Source organism: Pinus tabuliformis, chromosome 2_1 (genome assembly GCF_031772625.1).
Source record: "Pinus tabuliformis cultivar Carrire ecotype Pingquan chromosome 2_1, CPIR1, whole genome shotgun sequence".
Classification (NCBI taxonomy): Eukaryota; Viridiplantae; Streptophyta; class Pinopsida; order Pinales; family Pinaceae; genus Pinus; species Pinus tabuliformis.
In genome coordinates this window covers 715158744-715179941 of record NC_142299.1, presented here as the reverse complement: position 1 = coordinate 715179941, position 21198 = coordinate 715158744, and the positions used below count along the sequence as shown (strand labels likewise).

General features: G+C 41.2%; 1 protein-coding gene across 1 annotated transcript; it reads right to left on the bottom strand.

The window, feature by feature from the left end:
- Nucleotides 1–1898: 1898 nt before the first annotated feature.
- Nucleotides 1899–2789, bottom strand: LOC149202591 (uncharacterized). The gene has a single exon (XM_089401632.1). The coding sequence runs from the start codon at nt 2787–2789 to the stop codon at nt 1899–1901; it is 891 nt and encodes a 296-aa protein (XP_089257758.1).
- Nucleotides 2790–21198: the final 18409 nt, after the last annotated feature.

Genomic DNA, 21198 nt, shown 5'->3' with positions numbered 1-21198 from the left:
AGAATAGACCACATTAGCAGCCTAGTTCTAGGAGTTGCTTTGAGCTTCCACATCAGGTTCCACCAAGGCTTGATAGCTTGGGGTTTATAAGGTTCCATCAAAACCAAATATCCTTCCTTGGGTGAATATGAGCCATGTTTGGCATATGCCCATATTAGTTCATCGTCCCCTTCTATAATCCTGATATGGGCCTCTGTTAATGTAGTTATGTAGTCAAGCTAGTGTTGTTGCCAGTGCAGTGGAATATTTAGAAAGTTCCCTGATTTCCAGGCCTGTTGTGTCATGGTAGAATGGGTATTGTTGGCTATATGGCAGATGTGGGTGATGCCCTGATCAACAAGGAGTGTTTTCAACTCCGCGGGTATCCTATGTGCATTGCCACAGCCAACCCAGGGGTCTTCCCCTATGCGAACTAGTGATCCGGATCGGATTCTCCAAGTCAGACCATTCCGAATAAGACTCATTGCATTTGTTACAGCCTTCCAAATGATGGATATGTTTGAGGTGTTCCTTTGTGCTTGTCTGATCCAATCTAGAGTGTTGATAGGGGCAATATATTTGGAGACTGCTACCTTCGTCCATAGGCTACAATTGTTGAGCAGTTGCCATCCTAGCTTTGCTGCCAACGCTTTGGAGAAGACATCCAGTCTTTTGATCCCCCATCCTCCCCACTGTTTGGGTAGAGCAAGGGTCTCCCATCTGGCCCATGCAAATATTCTCCCAGGCTGATTCCCCTTCCATAAGAATCAACAACAAATGTTTTGTAATCTCGCCAGTATCCCTCTAGGAATCCAAGCCAACGTCATCCAGTATACAGGCGTTGCTTCCAAAACAACCTTGATCAGGATCAATCTACCTGCTCTTGACAAGTATTTATGGTACCAAACATTGAGGCGTTTTTCTACCTTGGTGATTAGCCAGGTCCAATCAGCGATTTTATATCCATGAGGCTTTAGTCGATAGCCGAGGTACCTCAGACCTTCTTCCAGGGGAAGGAGAGTAAAAGAGAATCTCCTAAGCGCATACTGTATTTCATGTTGAGAGCATCTTGTAGCTGTAATAGTGGACTTTGCTTTGTTCAGAACCATTCACGTAGCCTTTTGAAATATTCCAAAAGCATTGTGCAGGGATGTTAAGTCGCCAATGCCTCCATTGAGGAAAATAATTACATCATCGACAAAGAGCAGGTGTGTCAATATGCAAGTATCAGTGATCTTTATTCCTGCAATACGCCCTTGCCTATGGTCTTCTCCAATAAGTCTGCTGAGACCTTCCATGATGAGGAGGAATAGGAGAGGGGATAGTGGGCATCCCTGCCTCAGCCCTCGTTCCGCATGAGAAAAGGGGGATGCCGAACCATTGATAAGTACACTATATGTGACGTTGGTTATACAACACATGAACCATTTAATGAAGGCATGGGGGAATCCCAAGTGTGTTAACAAAATTCGGATATAGAACCAACTAACTCTATCAAATGCTTTTGATAAATCTACCTTCATTATCATACCTTTCAATTTTTTGAGCTGTACAGTACGGAGTAGTTCCTGAGCTATGCCAACCGCCTCATGAATCTGTCTGTTTTGCAGAAAGGAAAATTGCTCTGGGCAGATGTGCAAGGACAGAATTGGTCTTAGACGGTTGGCAATGATCTTGGCATTAATTTTGTCGATGCAATTACACAAGGATATAGGCCTGAAATCATCAAAGGTAGAGGGTTTATCAGCTTTGGAGATGAGAGCTATGAATGTGGAGTTAAGGCCTTCAGACATCCTCTTATGTCTTCGACAGTATTCTATGATCCTTAACAGGTCTGTCCCTATGATATCAAAAAAAGAAATGTAAAATTCCACTGTCCAACCATCCGGCCCCGGGATCTTGTCCTTCTTGAGCCATTTTCAAGTTCCTTCAAGCTCATCTAGAGTTACTTCTCTTGTAAGTTCCAACTCTAACTCCTGATCTACAAATCTGGGGAAGAGCTGGGCAGTGCGCATCACTTCTGCTAGGGCGGCGATAGGGGGAGCCTTATAAATGTCCTTAAAGTGTGAGTTAGCCAATGTTGCCAGCTCTCGAAAGGTTTGTATAACTTTTCCATGCTCATTTTTTAACTCCCATATTGTATTGATCGCCTTCCTCTCATTGGAAAATTTGTGATAGAATTTGGTATTGTCGTCCCCATCCTTAAGCCAAATTTCCCGACTTCGTAACCTCCAGCTCTCTTCACTGTCCTTCAGGATTTGTGTCCTCTTGTGCATCAACGAGGTGATAGTATCTTTTTGTTCTAGGGAGGAAATTATCTCCCCAGTGTTCTCCTCGAAACTGTAGATTTCCTCTTCAGCCGTCCTAAGCAAATGGTCTTCCAGTTTTCTTTTCTTGTGAGCCCAGGCTTTGGAAAGCGATTTAGGCTCCTTCAGATTGTGGACAAAGTCATCCAAAATGTTCCCACCAGCTCCTGGTGGGTGAGCCTTCCAGTAGTCGACCACCATCCTCATATAATCAGCATCCCTCGGCCAGGTGGAGTTAAATTTGAATGGAGCCTTTGGCTTATCAATGGCATCCTGCATGTCCAGATAGATAGGTTTGTGATCAGAGAGTCCCCTAGATCCTACCCATTGTCTGATGCGAGTGCCTCTATTAACCAGAGGTTCTTTGATTAGGAATCTATCAAGCCTTCCAGCAAGGCTAGCCTCACCAGTTCTATTATTCCTCCATGTGGGCTGGATCTTGGCAGAGGGAATGTCAATAAGGTTGTGGTCCTCCAGGAGATTCTCGAAAAATGTTGATATCATGTCCACTTGTGCTTGATGGCCCTAAGACTCCATAAACCCTATGGAAAAATTCAGATCCCCCCCAGGATTATGTTGTCTTGTTGGAGTATCAATGAGTTTAGAAATTTCCTCTAGTATTCGACCCTTTCGTGACAAGGGCCATAAAATTTAATAATTCTGTAGTTAGCTTCAAGAGTGGAAGAGTATATATCATCTCCCAGGAAACCATATCTGCCCCATACACTATTCAGCTTAATAGAACGGTTGTTAATGCCCAAAGCTACCCCTCCATTCTCCTTCATGATGATGATACAGATACGGGTCCACAAAGCGCCCAACTTAGAGAGATCATCCAGGAGCAGCAATCAAAGATCGAAGCCTTATCCCTTGACTTGGAGAGGGCTAAGTGGACCATGAAATACTTAGAGCAGAGGAACAAACAGCTTGAGGATCAGCAAGCGATCATGGAGCTACAAAACATTCGTGAGCATCGCCAAGCTGCACAAAGGAGAAGAGTTGAGCTCACATCATTGGAGCAAGAAATTAATGAGGATCGGGAGGCCAATATTGAGAGAGTGAACATGCACTTAGAGAGGCTATTGGACAAGGCCGACAAAGACCATGCACTGCTGAGACACATGGCTTTTCATTACATGGCGCGCAACAAAGTGTGCAAGGCCCGAATCAGGAATTTGAAGGCGAAATTGAGGAAGGCAATCAAGAAGCAAAAGAGGCAAAGGGAGCTCAATCATATTTATATATTGGCCGAGGCCTCTTTAGCCCAGCATAACACCTTATAAGGAAGCTCCAACCCAAATTTCAAGAAATTTGGGGCATTTTTGGTATTTTTGGAAATTTTTGTGCAAAAAACAGGGTTTTTCTCCCTGTGCGTCGCGCCACGTGGCGCGCGCTTACAATAGGAGGCTCCAAATGCAAAAAAGTTTATAGTTTTGGATTTTTCATGGAAAATCATGACTTTTGGTGCTTGGAAAAGAAATTTGGGCAAGTTTTGAGTCCTCAGGAGGTCAAAAAGTCCCTAAAAATGACCTTTCTGCCCCTAATTTCACACACAGGAAGCAGTCTTGGGAGATTGAGGTTTTGGAGGGGCGAATGGGCACCAAATTCAAAAATTCCACTTGGGTTAGAAAATAGACAGGTAGGGCTTTCCAACAAGTACACTTGGGTTCATTTTGGACTTCAGAAAGTGCCTCAAAATCAGCAGCAAAGTAGCGCGACGCATACAAAAATTGGCACGACGCACAAAGGTTTTTGGCCCAATTTTTCACCTTCCAGCTCATAAATTCGGCCAGTTTGACTAGTTTTGCTTTATGTTGTAATTTTTGACTTATCTTGATGTAATTGAGTGAACACGATGTAATTTTTACACTTAATTACTTGTTCTAGAGGATTCATTCACCAAAGAGTGAAAATTTAATGAATGAATCAATTTCCTACCTTATAGAGGCAAGTTGTTTTGATTGCCTAGATTTTAGTGCTTTGTTTAGAATTGGTTGAAACAACTCCTAGAAGGATGAGCTCGACCCCTAGAGGCAAGGGAAGAGGTTGGCTTGTCTATATTATGTAATTTCTAAGTCATTTTCAGGGTTGGACTCTTGGGAAAAGCTTGGCACTCTATTGTACATTCATTTCTGCATTTTTGGCTAAGGAAAGACCAGGGTTTTGCAGCACTGTTTGGGATCCATGTGGATTTATGTTTTGATGGTGTGCCTCTCTGAGTAATTGTAAGTTTATCTAGTGTTATGTGTATCATTTTCTTGTTTCTTCTTCTAAATTTGAAACAAATGAGTGATTAAGGTGGAATCCATAACTGTTATGCTTTGCATTTGAATTTGTTTAAATTTTCATGTTTTCATCTGTTTAAGGAGAATTCTTAAGACTCTCTTGCTCTCCTTAGCTCCTCACCAGTATGATCTATCCATCCCCACTCACTTTAAAGCATCAAAACGATTGCCTTCCTTGCCCCAATCAGACCTCTGCAGACACTGTGCCTCATCCCCGAGCCCAAATTTGCCTTTCCCATTTTTTCAACAAAACCCTAAGAAACTCAAATCAAATCCTTTGCCCTTAATACCTAGCCTAAAATCAGTTACTAAATCAGTCATCTCTAGCCCATTGAGTATCTTTCGCTGAGATTGACTCGGAGAGAGCCCTCTGCTGTCCTCGTAGGGCTAGCTACGAGGCTGAGCGTGGTTTGATGTGGACCCAGAACCTTGTCTTTTCAGCCTGAGACAAATCTAGGCTCTAACATAGTGGCGACTCCGCTGGGGAAGAAAAATGGTTTGCTTGTTGATGTCATTGGTTTTCTAAGCTACAGACGGAGCCTGAAGTTATGCCAGGTAGCCTTCGAAACACTTTTGCTTTGCATTAGCGCAAGTAGATAAACGCTGCTTCAGTCAATCTCCGGTCTAGCTTGTAATCGTGACATTTGACCTGTAAATCGCCCCAGTACTTTTGAGAATTCTAAGCTTTGGATGATAGGTTTAGAGTTTGACAGGCTGATCAAGTTGTTTTTGTTCCTTTGATTTCTTGAGAATAACACGCTGGCTTTAAAGAGATATACAAGATCTAATCCAGATCCAAATCCTCCTCCTTTCTACAAGAATCCTAATCTGATTTCAAGAATTGTTCGCCAAGAGAGCTCTGTCACTCCCGTGTTTAGATGTCGTTCATGCCCGACAATTTTTGAGTATCTTGAAGAGCTTGATTTTGATGAAAAGTTTGAATTGTCATTATTTAAAACCAAGTCTGAAAACGCTCGAGTCTATCATCCCAAATCCAGATTTTCTTGCTGCTCTAAACATTGAAAAATCTAATAAGTCTATTGAAAATTTCATTCTAAGACAACTCCAAACTCACATTGAGGCTACAAATATAATTGATTTTCTAGAAGCTACATCTGCAACCCTTGGAGCTGTTACAACGCCATCTAGCTCAAGGGTTCCAACGGAGCCGCCATTCATTCCCACCCTTCCTCCACAGCCTAACATTGCTGATCAAAAGTCTGCTATAAATTCACCTCCATCTACTCCTTCTACATCTAAAATTGTTTCACCTCCACGTACACCTCCTCATACTCCTCACACATCAGCTACTCCCACTCCTCCATCATTCCCTGGACGAAATCCACCAAGAGCAATGGCTGCTCGGTTCACACCTCTCGCGCTGCCCCAAGTTTTGAATGACATGCTCGCAGATTATCAGAGCAAAGTACCTTTGTTTGATGGCACGCCTCAGGGTATCACAGCTTAGCAACACGTGGACAAAATGACAGATTTCTTCGATCTTCATGAGATCGATGAAGAAAATGTGACCATGAGGTTATTCGTGCAGACTTTCGGTGGCGAGGTAAGAAAATGGTTCAGAGCTTTGCCGGCCAGAAGTGTTCCTACATTAGAAGACCTTAAAAGAAAGTTTTTGGAACGCTGGGAAGTAAAGAAAGATCCGCTGCAAATCACTTCCGAATATACCAAGATCAAGCGAAATGCCGGTGAGTCCGTTCAAGATTATTGTATTAGATTCAATGCGGTTTATAATGCAATTCCGGATGATTTAAAGCTAACTAGAAGATCAACTTTGCTTAAGTTCCCGGATGGCTTTGATCCGGACATGGCTTATCAGTTAAGGGAGAGAGATCTAGCTACCTTAGAAGAGATGCAGAAAATTGCCGTTACTGTTGAGGCAAATTTGAATGACAAGCGAGCTAGAATGAAAGCTGAAAAGAAAGTCTCAATAAAGGAGGAAGCTACTACCTCAGATCAGGTGCTACGCAAGGTAGAAAAGATGATTGAAAGGTTGACACTTGATAAGCCCGAATCGCAGATTCGGAATCCCAATTTCCGTGGCTAGCAACAGCCACAATTTAGGATCAAATAGCGTGAGCAGTGAGCACAAGAAACGGCATCACAACAGCAGCAAGTAAAGACACCTCTTCAGCAGAATTTTGTTGGCCTCGAATTTGATGATGAAGACTATGTAATAGGAGAAGAAAATCACTTCTTTACTCCTGATGATATGCTCACATTTATCACTGAAGATGATGAAAATGCGGAAAGTTCAGCGGTACAACATGATGCAGAGTTTATCTTGTAAAATGATACAACTCTTGAAGAGGAGCCAGATGAGTATCAAAGAGGGTATATGCATGCCTTGTCCACCCAACAGTGTTAGTATTCATTAAGAAACAGAAATGTCCCCATCAATCCAATCCAAAAGAGAAAGGAGGGTCCAACATCTAAGAATGAGCCACCGGTTGCACCAAATAAGGGCAAAGAAGTTGCTGATACTATGCCTAACAAATCTCCATCAGCGAATGAACGAGTCAATCAGTGCATTGCACCAAAAGATAAAGCTGAGAAGAAAGAAATTCCAGCCAAAGAGGTAGAGAAGACTTCCACTTTTAGTTTAGAAAATGAAATTTCTAAATTGAAGGTATCTATTCCTTTGACAGAGCTGATGAGGAACAACGATTATAGAGGGCAGGTTTCCAAAATTCTGAATTTTGATCCAATGTCTGACATGGTGAGTGTGGAAGATGATAAACCTGAACTGATTTTTGGACCAGCATTGAATGGTGAGTCTCCAGACAGTGATGTGCCTCCTTTTTATATCAGTTTGAGAGTGCATGAGTTTGTGTTGCATAATGCTATGTTCGATTCCGGCGCTTCCCACAATCTTATGCCAAAAGCTATCATGGAGAAGTTGGGTTTGTACATTACCAAGAAGTACCATGATCTCTATTCATTTGATTCCAGCAGGGTGAGATGTATTGGGCTTATTAAAGACTTGGTGGTTAGTTTGGATCAGATTCCGGCTAAGAATATTTTGATGGATGTTGTTGTAGTAGATATTCCTCCCCGATTCGGTATGCTTCTTTCAAGGTCTTGGGGAGCAAAGATCAAAGGAAATATGCAGCTTGATTTCTCCTATGCAACAATTCCAGTGTTTGGCCAAATGAGAAAATTGTATCGTGAGCAGAAGATGAAATACATGATTACAAGAAAGGAGAAACCAATTAATCATCCGATTAATTATGTACATACAGATCTCGAGTCTTTTGTTTTGTATTTAGATAGTTTCAATGATATTGATAGTCAGTTAGTTATAGCAGATGGTATTCCAGAAATAGTAGAAAGTTTCAGAGAAGTTTTGAAGAGAGAAGGACAAGAACATGGAAATACCGTTCAGCAATTTGAAAAAGATGATGGACAGCAAGCAGAAAAAACAGAGGAAAAAGAGTTTCAGCACTTAGAAGAAGAGGAAGATGGCCTGTGGACCATGGATTTCGATGGCGCAGTGGGAAATGATGGTGCTGGAATTGGAATTTGGGTACGCAATCCTTTTTCTGCCCCAAACAAAGTGCCGAGTAATGTGCGGGTATGTTCCTACAAACTTGCTTTTGATTGCTCAAGCAATGAAGCAGAGTATGAGGCTTTGATTGCTGGCCTAAAGATTATAAGAAAGCTGAATGCAAAGAGGATTGTTGTATATGGCGACTCCGAATTGGTGATTAAGCAAGTTAAAGGCGAATATCAAGCAAAGCATCCTCGGATGCGGGCATACCAGAATGTTGTTCTAGACATTTTGAAGCTTTTTTCAGATTACACTTTGACATGTGTGCCTCGTATTCAAAACAGTATTGCTGATGCACTTGCTAAGGCAGCAAGTAATTTGAAGATTCCTATGAACTCAAGCAATAAATTTGAAATCCATGTGAAGCACCGTCCGACTGTCCCGGACAATCAGAGATATTGGCAAGTTTTCCAAGATGATGAGGAGATCAATGATTTTCTGCAAAACAAAGGTAAATTCAAAGATACCTCAATTGATGTAGAGCATGATGATGGCAAAGACGATGTGCAGATCAATCAAATGGAAGTGTTGCAACTCAAGGATAATGTGATTCCTAAAGGCTTGATACCTTTAGAAGAACTCTTTGATCATGATGACGTAGCCCGCAAACCAACATTGCAGCCAACAGAAAAGGGAGTTGAAGACGTGAACATTGGAACAGCCGAGCATCCGAAGATGGTAAAGCTGTCCAAAGCATTGCCACCAAAGGTAAAGGCCAAATATATCAGTTTGTTGTCATCTTTTGCCGATGTGTTTGCTTGGGACTATTCTGATTTGAAGACATATGATACAAATATAATTCAGCACACTATTCCTATTAAGCCTAATCAAAAACCTTTCAGACAGAAGTTAAGAAGGCTTAATCCAAAATTGCTGCCATCAATTGAGAAGGAAGTTAACAGGTTGTACAAATAAGGAATTATTGTTCCCATTCATTTTTCTGATTGGATATCAAATTTGGTGCCCGTGCGAAAGAAAACCGGTGAGATTCGTTTGTGCATTGATTTTCGAAATCTCAACAAAGTTTCATTGAAGGATAATTATCCGCTGCCAAAAATGGATCACATACTTCAGCGAGTAGTTGGAGCATCTCGCATGTCACTACTCGATGGTTATTCCGGATATAACCAGACTTTAGTCCATGAAGATGACTGAGACAAAACAGCGTTCACCACTCCATGGGGAACATTTCATTATGCAAAAATGCCTTTCGGTTTGAAGAACGTGGGTGCCACTTTTCAGCAGGCAATGGACTTGGCTTTCGCAAATGAGAAGGATGTCTTCTTGGTTGTGTACCTTGATGATTTGACCGTGTTTTCCAAATCAGATGAAGAACACTTGTATCATTTGAAAATTGTCTTTGAAAAGTGCAGAAAATATGGTGTGTCACTGAATCCTAAGAAGAGTTTGTTTGTCATGGATGAAGGCAAACTACTTGGGCACATTATCTCAAAATATGGCATCTGTATTGATCCAGCATGTGTGGAAGCGATTCAGCAAATTGACCTACCCCGGAATAAGAAGGAGATACAATCGTTTAATGGTAAGATGAATTTTCTGCGCCACTTTGTTCCTAATCTTGCTGAACATCTAAGGGAGATCACAAACATGCTTAAGAAGGACAACCAAGTTTCATGGATGAAAGAGGCTGTAAAATATTTCAATTTAGTAAAATTGGCTCTTTCCTCAGCTCCGGTTCTAATCAGCCTGGATTATACTCAGGATTTTATATTGTTTTCATTTGCTTTGGAGCATACTATGGCAACTGTGTTAATGCAGAAAAAAGATGAGCATGAAAGACCCATTGCTTTCTTCAGCCGGAATATAAGGGATGCTGCTTTGAAATACAATATTATTGAGAAGCAAGCCCTTGCACTTGTAAAAGCACTGAAAGATTTCCATGTGTACATTCTGCATTCCCATATTTTAGCTTATGTTCCTAACGCTGCTGTCAAAGATGTTTTGGTTCAGACCGATCTAGAAGGAAGACGTGGCAAGTGGATAGTAGCTTTGTTGGAGTATGATGTGGAAATAAGGCCCACAAAGCTTGTTAAAGGTCAGGGTTTGGCGAAGTTGATGGCTGAATCAAATCTGCACGTCTTAGACATAAATCTGATCGCTGCTATGTCTGATGAAAATGAAGAAATTTCATCACTTAAGGTATCAGAAATGTTTATTCTTTCTCCATGGTATTCAGATATCATATATGTCCTTCAGAATTTATTCGCACCACCTGGTATGGCTAGAAACAAAGCGAGAACTCTTAAGTTGAAGGCCGCTAAGTTTTGTATTTTGAATTCTGCACTTTATTGGAAAGATCCCAGTGGCGTTTTGTTAAATTGTTTGGTGGAGGAAGAAGCGAAGTAGGTCATGGAGGATTTCCATATAGGAGATTGTGGTGGTCACCTTTTTTGGAAAACAACGGCAAATAAAATTTTGAGGGCTGGGTACTATTGGCCGACATTATTCGCTGATGTGTTTAAGACTGTTAAGAGCTGTCATAACTGCCAGATTTTTGAAGGGAAACAGAAATTACAGCCTTTGCCGCTTAAGCCCATTGAGGTGAATGTCCCTTTTCAGCAATGGGGGTTGGATTTCATTGGTGAAATTCATCCTCCTTCTTCAGGTTAGCATAGATGGATCCTCACAGCGACAGATTACTTCACGAAATGGATCGAAGAAATTCCCACTAGGCAAGCTACAAATGCGGTAAAAATTTCATTCCTAGAAAATAATATTTTGTCTCGTTTTGGTTGCCCAAATAAGTTAATCACTGATAACGCATCAGCTTTCAAATCAAAAAGGATGGTTGAGTTTTGTAGTAAATATCATATTACTTTGGGGCACTCAACCGCCTATCATCCGCAAGGCAATGGATTGGCAGAGTCTTCGAACAAATCTTTGGTTAATATCATTAAAAAGATGCTGGAAATCAACAAGAAGAGTTGGCATAATAAGCTAGTCCATGCACTTTGGGCAGATCGGGTGAGTCAAAATAAATCCATTGGTATGTCCCCCTTTGAGTTAGTTTATGGAGTTGACACAGTGTTCCCTACCTCTCTTGCAGCTCCGGTAGTCAAACTTCTCCAAGAGGCGGGTAGTGAAGAGGATCCAATGCAAAGAAGACTAAATCAAATGATCCACTTGCAGCAGACACGGGAAGATGTTTTTCAGAACACATTCAAGTTGCAGGAGCGAATTAAAAAGATTTATGATAGAAAAGCAAAGGCGGACACATTTCAGTTGGATGATGTGGTGTTAAAGTGGGATGCAAGGAATGAGGAAAAGGGAAAGCACGACAAGTTTGACAATCTCTAGAAAGGTCCTTTTAAGATTGCAGCGTATCGGGGTCAGAATGCCTTTCTTTTGAAGGAGATGAACGAGGAAGATTGTCCAGGAGGGCCGGTCAATGGTCGGCTGCTCAAGTGGTACCTTTTCTAAATTATTTCTGTTGTCATCATTGTCATTGTAAATACCATTTTATTTCAGTTTCACTGCAAGTGTGTGCTGTAATCTTTTCTTCAGTTTGGGGCCTGAAGTGAAGGCTATAATTCTGAAGAAAGGTTTCAGTTTTGAGTTCAGTTTGTCGAGTCAGTTTTTCAGTCATTTTAGTGTTATTATCAAGTCGTTTTCAAGTCAAGTTTCAGTCAAATAAATTGAGTCAGAATCTTGTACTGTTTGTCGAAATAATGACTCCATAGCCCAATGGACGAAGGCACTGTCTAGCTCTTCCAGAGATCTGTCGTTCTTGGCACCTCCAAGGAGCTACCATCCCCATTGGAGCCAATGTTAGAGTCGGTCTGGTCATCCCTCCGTCAGAGATCAAAACTCTTTTTGCATTTCATGTTTAGGTGTCCCATCGCTTTCGATCAGTTGCATTTCGTTAGGAGCATGCCATAAATCTAACGGAAGGGCTTTTGTCATTCATCCCCCTCATGCTTTGCACTGCTGGCTCAGGTCTGTCCATCAAAATCAAATTTTAAAAGTCATTTGCAGTTTCTAGGTCATAACAGTCATTTTAGTCATTAGGTTTAGGGTTAGTCAATTTGGTCTTCGACAAAGTCTAATAAAGGCAGCAGACCAGAGGGAGGTCCTTGATAAGTTGTTATTTCAAAAGATTCTTATCGTCATATGGATGGATTATGACTTCTCTTCAAAACTCTGTTTTGAAGATAAGTCGAAATTTCGTTTTTGTAATAATTTTTCAAAATTTTCAGTTCTTGAATTCTCCAGGCGCAGCCTTGGTCTCCTTTTCCAAATTCCATGTCAGTTATCCCTCCAAAAAATTGTCAAGAAATTCATCATTTTAACCAAAAAATCGAGGAAACAAAAAGGTCAGAGTTCTATTAATTGTGAAAAAGTGTCAATTGCAAAACATTACAAAATGGGTTTTGGAGAAGCAAAAATCAAATTGATGTCTATATAAAGGTTTTTCCATGAAGATGAAAGTCATTTTGCATGCCAAGGTGGGAGAAAAGCATTTCAAGGCAAATTTGTGAGAGCAGTGCGTGTTTTGGAGAGAACTGGCTTGCAGCTAACCGGCGCGGCGCATATAATAGGTGGCGTGACGCACTGGGGATTTCCGCCCAGTGTAAATTTAAACGGGCGTGACGCACACAGAGAGCGCGGCGCACTGGGTTTTGAGCGCGGCGCATATAGCCTCAAGCCCGAAAATTGTTGGAAACTTCACCAAATTGCTCATACTTGGCCTAGATTTGCCAGGTAGGCTTGCTATCTTGCTATTGCATCAAGTTTTATGATAAGAGACGGTGGTTTATGGGTGATAGTGGTTGCAACAAAAATTTTCAAAACCTACTTCTAAAGATCCTCAAGCCAATTGCAGCCAGGTTTAAAATTCACTGTTTTGCCACCAAGATTTTGTCTCCCTCCCATTTGTTCCCTTATCTTCACTAATCCTTAATTCCCTATCACCTAAATCCATTACTCCCTTCTCCTACATACTCTATCCCAAATCCCCTAACCTCACACCTCAAAACCTATACAACTAATCCCAAACCCTAAACCCTATTCCCATACATCAAATCCCTCAAACCCTCTCCCATATTTCCCTATTAAATTTCTCCCAATAATTCCCATTCCTCGATATTGTTTCCCCTTCCTAACAATCCCTAACAGTCCCTATTGCATTTGTTTTTTCCCTTGGTGGCAGAAATTGAAATACAACACCAAAAAAGAGCAGTTCAAGCACAGTTCATACACAGTAGTCATCTTGTCTTCAAGGTTTTTTCTATAGCAGTCATGACATCTGAGCATTCATCGGACTATGAGGTGGAAACCCAAAGTGACTCTCCCTTGGAAGAACAGGCACCTCGGAGGCCTCATAAAAGTGGCATGCATGTTAGGGAAGAATCAACCACCCTTACAGAATTGCAGGCCTGCTCTCTTGCTATGCAGTGTTTTCAGCGTCAGTCATGCTACGAATTTTGTCAAAAGGTGGCTAGTGTCCAATTTCATCATGAGTTGGCTCGTCTTTTTGTGTTGCACTTGCACGGAGATCAAGCTATCTTGGCTGGTGTCACCTTCACACTTACACCAGAATCTGTCTCATTAGCAACCGGTATACCGAACATTGGGGAACCATGGCACAAGAAACAAAAGATTGATCGGCAGCATTATGAGCCATACATTAAAACCAATTGCTTGAGGCAGCTCAAGAGAGTATTCCCGTTCCGGTATCTGAAAGATGAATATGCTCCACTAATGAGATTGATCATGAAATATTTCAGCTGTGAGGGACGGTTCTCTCGTCTTTATGCTTATCACATCAGGTTGCTCATGCATTTCACCAGGGTACGGATGATGAACATTCCGTATTTCATTTGTCAGAACATTGAGAGAATGACCACCTTTATACAGCGTAAAACCCCTCAGCAGCAACTTAACAGTGTATATCATTTTGCTCTTATAAAGATTTTGGTGGTTCATCAGCTTGGATTGTAGGGCATCACTTGGGATGAGTTCATCTCCCATGACTTCTTCAGAGCTTCACGGGGAGTATCAAAGGTTAAGCATGAGGGTGAACCTTCTCATCAGTATGGGCGCCATGAGACTGCTAGTGTGCCAGTTTTCATCACATATCAGAGAGGCACCAGACATTTGTTTGCAGTGGCAAAGCGAGTGTTATTTCCACCCAGGGTGGAAGGGGCCTCGCTTTCTCCATCAGCATCACAGGTACAGGACAAAGGCAAGGATCCAATGCAGGATGAGGGGCCTTCAGGTGAGCCATCAGGTGAACGAGAGACCGAGTTCATTCTCCTTCATGATGATGATACATATACAGGTCCACAAAGCGCCAAACTTAGAGAGATCATCCAGGAGCAGCAATCAGAGATCGAAGCCTTATCCCTTGACTTGGAGAGGGCTAAGTGGACCATGAAATACTTAGAGCAGAGGAACAAACAACTTGAAGATCAACAAGCGATCATGGAGCTACAAAACATTCGTGAGCATCGCCAAGCTACACAAAGGAGAAGAGTTGAGCTCACATCATTGGAGCAAGAAATTAATGAGGATCGGGAGGCCAATCTTGAGAGAGTGAACATGCACTTAGAGAGGCTATTGGACAAGGCCGAAAAAGACCATGCACTGCTGAGACACATGGCTTTTCATTACATGGCGCGCAACAAAGTGTGCAAGGCCCGAATCAGGAATTTGAAGGCGAAATTGAGGAAGGCAATCAAGAAGAAAAAGAGGCAAAGGGAGCTCGATCGTCTTCAGATATTGACTGAGGCCTCTTTGGTATTTTTGAAAAATTTTGTGCAAAAAAAGGTTTTTCTCCCTGTGCGCAGCGCCACGTGGCGCGCGCTTACAATAGGAGGCTCCAAATGCAAAAAAGTTTATAGTTTTGGATTTTTCATGGAAAATCATGACTGTTGGTTCTTGGACAAGAAATTTGGGCAATTTTTGAGTCCTCAAGAGGCCAAAAACACCCTAAAAATGACCTTTCTGCCCCTAATTTCACACAGGAAGAAGTCTTGGGAGATTGAGGTTTTGGAGGGGCAAATGGGCACCATATTCAGAAATTCCACTTGGGTTGGAAAGTAGACAGGCAGGGCTTTCCAAAAAGCACACTTGTGCTCAATTTAGACTTCAGCAAGTGCCTCAAAATCAGCAGCAAAGTAGCGCGACGCATACAGAAATTGGCGCGGCGCACAGAGGTTTTTGGCCCAATTTTTCACCTTCCAGCTCAGAAATTCGGCCAGTTTGACTAGTTTTGCTTTGTGATGTAATTTTTGACTTATCTTGATGTAATTGAGTGAACATGATGTAATTTTGACACTTAGTTACTTGTTCTAGAGGATTCATTCACCAAAGAGTGAAAATTTAATGAATGAATCAGTTTCCTACCTTATAGAGGCAAGTTGTTTTGATTGCCTAGATTTTAGTGCTTTGTTTAGAATTGGTTGAAACAGCTCCTAGAAGGATGAGCTCGACCCCTAGAGGCAAGGGAAGAGGTTGGCTTGTCTATATTATGTAATTTCTAAGTCATTTTCAGGGTTGGACTCTTGGGAAAAGCTTGGCACTCTATTGTACATTCATTTCTGCATTTTTGGCTAAGGAAAGACCAGGGTTTTGCAGCATTGTTTGGGATCCATGTTGCTTTATGTTTTGATGGTGTGCCTCTCTTAGTAATTGTAAGTTTATATAGTGTGCCTCTCTTTTCAACACTGATTTTGATAGGAGGTCGGTACAGAAGTTTACCCTCCCCTGGCATGGCCCGTAGATGATTAAGATCAACAGGGGGAAACCGAACTCTGGTGATTGGAACTCCATCCCTAACGCATGAGCCATTCCCCAATGGTTAAATATCTGAAACCTTCCTTCCCTGAACCCCATGGCCAAGCCACCCGAATGTCCAACCGAATCTACTGCGAGAAAGTGCCAGCCTGGAAGAATAGATCTTAGGGTCATCTCCACATCTAAACTTTTACCGAGAGTCTCTTTCAGTAGAAGAACATCAGGATTATAGCGCATAACTATCTCCTTAAGGGCCAGTTTTTTGGGTTTACTGGCTAAACCCCTGCAATTCCAGGATTAAAATATCATTTAATTACATTCTCATGGGGATTCACTGCTCTAAGCGCCCCAGGGATAGACATTTGTTTTCCGTCAGCCACATCAAACTTTGATTTTACCTGTGCTTTGGACAGGTTTGATTTCCTGCCCCTAGCCTTCCTTCTAAAGGCCTGTGAAGAGGTTGGGCCTAAACCACCGATCGATTCTAGGTTCGCAGGCTTTTTATCAAGGGATCGAAGATTATAATGACATACAGGGGAGGAGGGAACAGATTCCTCTTTCTTACTTGGAACATCATCACAGTTCAGGTCTAAGGAAGGAATAGCAGTAGTGATGTTATCAACATTTAATTGTTCATCATAGTTACAATTATTGATTTGTGAGCCAGATATCAAGCAAGCATCTTTAATTTCTGACAAAGATGGATTACTTGAGTCTAGTTGCATACCCTTTGAGTCTTCAATTGAGGTCGCTGTTAGTTTATTGATGGGTTTCTTTGTCAGGTTCTCTGATCCGCGCTGGTCCTAAACCGCGTCCTCTCTGTCTGGAGGACCTTCTAAGGCCTATTCCTTAGGTTTCCCTTCTTGATTTATGTCCACATCCATAGAATCCTCCACATGGATCTCTTCTGTCCCGGAAACCCTTTTCAACTCTGCTATATTCTCCTCTTGCTCGGCAGTTTTTTGAGTCCTTCTTCGGCGATTGCCCAACGGACAATCTCTAGCCAGATGGCCGTATTCGTGGCATCTATGACATCTAAATGGTAGATGTTCATAGTCCAGAGGTTGTTCAAAAACGTAATCGTTGTATTGAAGATTGATGGTTTCCGCAAGACCTTCTCTTGGGTTTAAACTGACCAGGATCCGAGCCATGGCTTTGTTGTGTGTTTGAATAAAGGACATGTCCGCCTCCAGGAATGTGCCGAGAAAATTCCCTATAGATCTAAACACCGATTCCACCCAAAGGAAAGGGGGTAGCCCAGGTGCCCGAACCCAAACAGGAAACTCATCAACCTTCTCCCTTTTCGCGTCAAATAGCGGAGTCCACCGTTTGAATAACACTGGGCGATTCCCAAAAGCCCAATTCCTCCCCACTACCCAGTCCGCCGCTTCCTTGCTCTCGAATCTCACCATAAACCACCCTTTCACTAGAGCTGCTACCTTGAAACTTTTAACTGGGGCCGTCTGCCACTGTTGTTCCGCCCAATGTTTGATGAATTTTCCTGAGTAACTCTTGCCCCGTGCTCTCCCTACCAGTGTGCATTCAACCACCTCTAATGCATCTTCTACCTGAACATCCATACCCAGAAATAAGTTTGCTTCGAATTTGTTCTTCTTGATGGGCTTCTGTTTTTGTCCTTTTCTCCCCTGTCTTTTCTTTCTCAGAAGTCTCCTCCCTATCTTGTGCTTTTGGGACACTCTTGACCGCTTCTTCTAGCTGTACATGCTCGGCCTTGTCCAAGGTGAGCCTTCCCTTAGCAGAGATGTCTGTTGAGGTTCTACCTCCATTTCCTTTGTCTAAGCCCTCTACAAATCCGGTGCCCTCTTTCAGCGTCCCATTATCCGATCCAGAGGGATCCTTCCTGAGCTCCGAGAGTTCACCCGCTCCTAAGCCAGCCAATCCGGTGCCCGGACTGGGGCTAAACGACCCTTTTACGAATATGGATCTGGTAACTATCGGCGTCCTTCCTCCCTCCGCCACTACTATGTTATGTTTTAGACCTCCTCCTGCACATCTCCAAATCCCTTTTTTCGACTTGTAATTAACAATGTCTTCAAGCCCTCCAGATAAGAAAGGATCAGGAAAGTAGGGTTTTTCTTTACTTACTTGAGAAACGTAGGGTTTTCCTGTCAGATGGAAACCCTCCTCTTGAAAACTCGGCTCCTGCAGACCCCTAACTCCTTGACTGTTCAGCCCGGCCAGCTCCAAGCTTTCCTCCAATAGCCCTTTGGTGTCCTGTTACTCCATGAACCTTCCGGAGTGTATTTCTCAGTTGCATGACTGCCAGCTGACCCAAAAAACTTGTCAATATTTTGGGCGGTTATTTCCTTACCCCAAACCGACAAAATATCTTCCGGTGCAGGGTCGAGGTCGATTTCTTCTCTAGGTTTTACCATGGTTATAAATCTGCTGCAGACAATCACAGGGAACCGCTAACGGTCTGTTTCCTCCTACGAATTCTGTATAGAGCCTCGGATAGACCGGAAATGGTGCCAGCACATTTACCCCCAATATTAAAACCATCCTCCTGCGTAGTGAAAAATATATGCTCCACGTTCCGAGGCCGCCCTGCTTTTAACTCCCAGCTGTCCTCATCATGCTCTCCTTCTAGTCACCTGCCTCGTTGTAGACCCACGCTGTCCCACTTCGTACGATTCTGCCTCCGTCATCCAGCTTGAAAACCTTGTCTGCATCGCCTTAGGCCATCGGCCTAAGCGGCCTTGGTTCAATTCCAGCTCCTGCAGCCAAAACCCTCTTCATCGCCGAGTCCCTCTAAATCACATTTTCTCATATTGGCTCTATTATAAGAAACTTAAACAACAATATAAGTAAATGTATAAATGAATTTAAACTATTCAATTAACTTCCTAATCATGAATTTAAAACATTCAATCAATTTCTCAATCATGAATTTGTCTGGAGCAGAGGTAAATGTAAAATAAATTGAGGTAAATGTAAAATCATAATATCTTTTTATTTAATTGAATTTAGAATTTGTGATCCATATTATGAAATTAAGAAAACTTTTAGTAAAATTCACATCATCAGAATTTTGTCGACAAACGATCCAATATGATCCATCATGAAGATTTTTCTTTGTGGTTTGGTTTTTTCACCAGCCTAGATCCATCTATCTTTGGATCTATCATGCGCCGAGAGGGATCAAATCCCTCGAGGTGCAAACCATTCCTCAAATTCCACACTACAAACCTCGAGGGATTTGATCCCTCGAGAGGCATGATAGAACTAGAGTTAGATGGATCTAGGCTCGTTCCAATTGAAGGCGACAATGACACATTTTTAGATTATCATTATTATGTATATGTTTGAGATAAACTTCATACTTTGAAATTTACATTATGTTTTCTTTGTTTGACATGACTATATCATTCTCTTCTTTAATTTTATTTTTGTTTCTTGCCTTGAATGGTTTGTTTCTTGACTTGATATTAGACAAAGTCAAATAAATTGAGGTAAATGTAAAATCATAATATCTTTTTATTTAATTGAATTTATAATTTGTGATCCATATTATGAAATTAAGAAAACTTTTAGTAAAATTCACATCATCAGAATTTTGTCGACAAACGATCCAATATGATCCATCATGAAGATTTTTCTTTGTGGTTTGGTTTTTTCACCATCCTAGATCCATCTATCTTTGGATCTATCGTGCGCCGAGAGGGATCAAATCCCTCGAGGTGCAAACCATTCCTCAAATTCCACACTCCAAACCTCGAGGGATTTGATCCCTCGAGAGGCATGATAGAACTAGAGTTAGATGGATCTAGGCTCGTTCCAATTGAAGGCGACAATGACACATTTTTAGATTATCATTATTATGTATATGTTTGAGATAAACTTCATACTTTGAAATTTACATTATGTTTTCTTTGTTTGACATGAATATATCATTCTCTTCTTTAATTTTATTTTTGTTTCTTGCCTTGAATGGTTTGTACGTTTTCGCTTATATGCTTTGAGTGGTTTGTGTATTTATGTGTTTGGATTTGGGTGGTAATGTTTTTGAATGTTACAAGTGTTGTGTTATATTTCTATATGTGTATGTAGTTGTTTGTTAGTAATTAATTGGTAATGAAGAAGGGACACTACAACAAAACCAGCGATTTGCGCCAGATTTAGCGCCAGATTTTAGTGCATTTTTTTTGTAATTGTGATGAGCAACCTGGCGCTAAATCTGGCTCTATTGTACAATTTTTAAAGCGTCCTTTTTTGCACCTGATTTTGCATCCTTTTTCACGCTAGATTTTGCATCATTTTTTACACCAAACTATGCATCATTTTTTGCGTCAAATTTTGAACCAAGATTTGCATCTTATTTTATGACAGGTTTTGCTTCTAGTTTTGTGTCATTTTTTGCATCTATTTTTCATTCTCTTTTGCTTCCTATTTTGTGTCATTCTTTGCTTCCATTTTTGCACCATCATTTGCATCAAGTTTACACTGTATTTTGAATCCAATTTAACGTCTTTTTATGCATCCATTTTGTGTCAGTTTTTGCATCTAGTCTTACGCCAGGTTTTGTATCTAGTCTTACACTAGTTTTTGCTTCTATTTTTGCACCAGCTTTGGTGCCTATCTTTGCACCATGTGTTGAATTTGATTTAGCACCAAATTTTGCATCCATTTTTGTGCCCATTTTTGCATCTTTTTTTGGACCATTTTTTACATCCACATTTACGTTTGATTTGTCTCCATTTTTCCCATCTCATTTTGCACCATATTTTGCGTCATTTGTTTCATCCAATTTTGCATCATTTTTAACACCATCTCTTGCATCTAATGTTACATCATTTTGAGCATCCAAATTTGCATTTATATTTGCATCTTATGTTGAGTCATGTGTTGTGTCCACCTTTGCATCTTATTTTGTGTCTAATGGTACATTCAATTTAGAGCCATTTTTTACGTCTAGTTTTGTATTTGTTTTTGCACCAAGTTTTGCATCCAATTTTAAGCTATTTTATGCCCCTTTTTGCACCATTTTTTTGTGTCTACTTGTGTCCAATGTTGCACCATTATTTACACCGACTTTTTCATCCAATTTTGCATTTTTTTGGTGTCTAGTTTTACATCGTTTTCACCATCCAAATTTGCATCTTTTTTTGCCTCATTTTGTGTCCACATTTTCATATAATTTTGTGTCTGAGTTCGAGCCTAAATTTGCATGTGATTAGGAATCATTTTTTACATCCAATATGGCATCCTTGGTTTCACCTTTTTTCAGCCCCATTTTGCATCTTGTTTTATGTCTTTTCTTACATCTTTTTTTTTTCCTTTT